The 4,423-nt window shown below is 37.3% G+C and overlaps 1 protein-coding gene across 1 annotated transcript; it reads left to right on the top strand.

Annotated features, from left to right (window-relative positions):
- Nucleotides 1-703: 703 nt before the first annotated feature.
- On the top strand, nt 704-2,677 carry LOC130684758 (putative olfactory receptor 5AK3). Its single transcript, XM_057506666.1, has 2 exons — nt 704-724; nt 1,670-2,677. The coding sequence occupies exons 1-2, from the start codon at nt 704-706 to the stop codon at nt 2,675-2,677; spliced, it is 1,029 nt and encodes a 342-aa protein (XP_057362649.1).
- The last annotated feature ends 1,746 nt before the right edge of the window (nt 2,678-4,423 follow it).

The following is a 4,423-nucleotide window of genomic DNA, read 5'->3' as shown; positions in this document are numbered from 1 at the left end:
TCACATACAGTTGCCATTTGACACTCATGATAGCTTTACAGAACTTATTAAATACTTAACTTTAATTAATTCCAGAAAGAAAAATATTACAATAGTTCAGACAATTTATAGAAAACAAAAAATGACAATATATAGAGAACAAAAATAAATACTATAAGTTAAGCTTTCTTTTTTGCAGAATAATGCATTCTGAATGATACAAAGAGTCACACCTACAAGACTCTGTTCATCCCTGAGCAGTCTCCAAATTACCATGTCTCAGGAGACTGAAGGTCCCTCAGGAACACACAAAGCATGACTGCAGTGACAGTGGAATGAAATAGACTAGCTGTTGGGATAAATGCATACCCAGCATCTCAGTACAAGTCTTATCACAATAGAAGTTCCCAACCACATAAAATCCAGTGGGGGAAAGGGGTTGCTGGCAGGGGGACTTTGCTCTACACAGTCATTCAAGAGCCCAGCCTGAAGGAGAACAAAAAGCATCACAAGCGTGGCTCCCAGAGTCCATAAATAAAATACAAGAGACTGAATTAAATGTGAGTTTTAGATAAACAGTGAGGAATGTGTTAACTATTTCCCATATAGTCCTTAGATTACACTTATACTACAAAAATTATGTTTTCATCTGCAATTCAAATGTAACTGAGTTTGCTGTATTCTATCTGGCAACCCCAACACATGGCTTCCAAAGTTTCCCTCAATGTCAATATCCAACCAGCAGGTGAGGAAGAAAGGGAGTAGAAAGTCATATGGTTCCCATGTGTAAACAGCAGGGAGGAGCTGGTGGGAGCGTACACGTCACATCCAGTACTGCTGCCCACCTTCCATCAGCAGAACGTGGTATCACAACCACACGTAAGGAAGTTTGGAAGGAGGGGGTTTAACTCTGCCCAGAAGAAAAGAAAAATGCGTGGATGAGCTGCAGGTCAGTTTCTGCTCATTCTGATATATGAGCCGTGCTCAGCAGTGTGGAATGGTGTTTCAAAGACTCTAGAATATGGGAGTTTGAGGGCTTGCAGTACATGACAAATAATGGATCAAAACAACTCAGCTGTATACCAAACCAGGTACAGAGGTAGCAGGACTCAATGTAGAAAAAAAATTTATGATTTCACATAACCCATTATTATCTATTAATAGTATTATTACCATATGACTTTTACACCAAACTGGAATGCAAGACTGTCTCTCAGAGGTACATACAGGTATATGTGTAAAATTAGAAGACTATCAGCCTTGTGAAGATGGAGCTGCATGCTAAGGATAGTTGTACAATGATATTTAAATATATATGACCATAAATAAAATTCAGAAAATGTCTCTAATTAATGCTACTAATATCAGAAAATTAATGTGGATCAAAATCATAAATGGATGAGAAACACTATAGGTTGTTGAAAAGGTACAAAGTCATAATTGAATATCGTTCTAAGTAAATAGGGAACCTGTTTAAAATACTGGAAAGCTGTGTTTCTTAGAATCACACATATTTGTATTCTTCTTCTATGAAATCTTCATTTTCAAAATGAAGCCATGGCTCACATACTACTTCTGTTTTGGTAGTTTCTCATCAAGAAAATAGAAGAATACTTGGAAAGCATTAAACCCTGTTCTGAATGTTGTGCCATGAAAATCTAATTCAAAAAGGATGATTGAAATGTAAAAGCCTTTTTTCCTTCAAGAAGACATAAATATTTCCCTTCTTTTTGGTCCTCCTGTTTGTCCTCTGTGGACTTCAGTAGCCATAACAGAAGGAAATAGCACGGACGTGACAGAATTTTTTCTTCTGGGATTTGGCACCCAACACAAGTGTCAGTATGTCCTCTTCGTTGTATTTCTAGTCATCTATGTGACCTCCATGGTGGGTAATGTTGGAATGATCCTACTCATCAACACAGATTCCAGACTTCAGACACCCATGTACTTTTTCCTACAGCATCTGGCTTTTGTTGATATCTGTTATACCTCTGCCATCACTCCCAAGATGCCGCAAAACTTCATAGTAGAAAATAAATCCATATCCTTCAAGGGCTGTGCAATGCAATTATTGGTTTATGCAACATTTGCCACCAGTGACTGTTACCTCCTAGCCACCATGGCAGTGGACCGATATGTTGCCATCTGTAAGCCACTTCACTACCCTGTAATCATGTCCCGAAGAGTCTGCGTCCAACTGGTGTGCGGTTCCTATGTCATGGGCTCCATAAATGCTTCTGTGCACACAGGGTTTACATTTTCTCTGTACTTCTGCAAGTTCAACACCATCAATCACTTTTTCTGTGATGTTCCCCCAATTCTTGCCCTCTCGTGCTCCAACACTGACATCAACATCATGCTACTAACTGTCTTTGTGGGATTTAACTTGATGTTCACTGTGTTGGTCGTCATCTTTTCCTATGTGTATATCCTCGCCACCATCCTGCAGATGTCTTCTGCCACAGGGAGGAAAAAAGCCTTCTCCACGTGTGCCTCCCACCTGACAGCTGTCACCATTTTCTATGGAACCCTATCATACATGTATTTGCAGCCTCATTCTGATAATTCTGAGGAGAACATGAAAGTGGCCTCCGTATTTTATGGTATTATTATACCCATTTTGAACCCACTGATCTATAGTTTGAGAAATAAGGAGGTAAAGGAAGCCCTAAAATTAATGGGGGAAAGGTTCTTGTAGATTGGACCCCAATTGGTAAAATTCAGCACATCAAAGCATCCAGTACTGATGTTTGACTACTGTTTACTGTTTATTAAATTGGACACATGTTCACATCTTATACGATGCTACCTCTTTCAATAGAAAAGTCTTTTAATGCAGGAAATATAGTAACATCTTGTGAGACTAATTTCCCCATGAGTATATTTGAGAAACATCTAATACTGCTCATGAAGAAGGGCTGGAAATTATTTTAAATATTATTATTTTATAGTATAGACTTCACATAGTATTTGTTTCACATATATTTCAGATACATTCTTAATTAGAATACCCCAATTTTGTATATAATCAATATTGCAATATAAGTTAAATATTTTCCAATCATTTGAGCCAGTTCCCTAAATTGTCTACATAGAAACTCTTCATATATTCTGTTTCAATTATTGCATAAACCTGAATGTAATATAAATATATTGCTTTAAAAAGCACCTTATGACTCAGGCTCTACATTCTAATATTCCCTTATTAGTTACATTCTCTAGCACTTGAAAATATTTCTTTCTTATGTGATTTAATGACTTATTTTTGTCATTAGTTACCCTCTTCATTCTGGATCCATCTGTATCTTGCATAAGGTAGAGTAATTCTGGGAACATTTTCTATATCTCTCTCCAACAGAGATAGAAAATCTAGACAGTAGATGACCTACAAACTGAAACAGTTGGCATTTATAAAAGGTATGCCAATTATTTTAGTTCAGATAAATAACTTTAAACAACAGTCTAACATGAGAACTGAATGGACACCAAGATCTTTTTAAAGCAGAAAAACTGTTGACAAAAAAAGTTTTATTAGACAGATTGAGGTTACGTGATATAAATCCCAAAACGAATCTAGAGATGCCATGCAAACAAGCAGAAAGAGCAAGTCACACCCCAAAATAACACCAGACAATCTAATGAACTGTCCAAAAAATACTCTTAATTAACAGCAGGAAAAGTGCACAAGAGAAGAAGTAAGTTTTTCAAATATGATATCTTGTATGAATTCTAAAGAAGGAAAAAAATTCACCTGAAGTTAATGTAGGATGACCAGACTCTCCCAGCAAAGAGCCTGTCTTTATACAGGAAGACCTTCCATGGGAAGGGAGGTCCAAGTATCTTTGAAGACCAGGACCAGGGGCAATTACTGGGCAGTAATTGGCAAAGGACACAGAGGATGTCCTGAGGCCCTGGAGAGGAAAACTGAAGACTATTGTACAGCATGGGACTATTGTTAAAATACTGTATCACAACTAGAAATTTACTAACAGGGCAACCTTAAGCACTGTCACCACAAAAAAAGAAGAAAAACAAAGAAAATGTTAATTATGTAAGTTGATGGATATGTTAGTGAGGTTGATTATGGTGACCATTTAGCAATGCACACCTTAATCATATTATATACTTTAAATATGTACAAATTCTATCAATTAAACCTCAATAAAGCTTGGAGAAAATGATAAAACAAAGAAAAACTTAGTACATGTTGGGAAGTCTAAGGGGCCCAACTGGAAACAGGGTGCAAAGTGGAGAATCCCATAGGACTGTGCATTCAATACTGAGGTGACTGGAATCCCAAAAGGATATAAGCTTTGTGACAAATCATGAGACCAGGGCAATCCCTGAGGCTTCTGTGAAGGAGGAAACAGTTTATATGGGTTTGAATCGGGAATGATTAGCGATTGCTAGCATTTATCCAAGACAGAGCCTTCCCTTCTGATGT

This window comes from Manis pentadactyla, chromosome 9 (genome assembly GCF_030020395.1).
Source record: "Manis pentadactyla isolate mManPen7 chromosome 9, mManPen7.hap1, whole genome shotgun sequence".
NCBI lineage: Eukaryota > Metazoa > Chordata > Mammalia > Pholidota > Manidae > Manis > Manis pentadactyla.
Note: the sequence above shows the minus strand (reverse complement) of the source record. Positions and strands in the feature narration are given on the sequence as shown.

What these genes read in the sequence shown, in the direction of transcription:
- LOC130684758 (XM_057506666.1), top strand. Translation starts at nt 704, where the DNA reads ATGTCAATATCCAACCAGCAG. An exon ending in TGTCAATATCCAACCAGCAG is followed by an intron (nt 725 to 1,669) that starts GTGAGGAAGAAA and finishes GAAATGTAAAAG; the next exon opens with CCTTTTTTCCTTCAAGAAGA.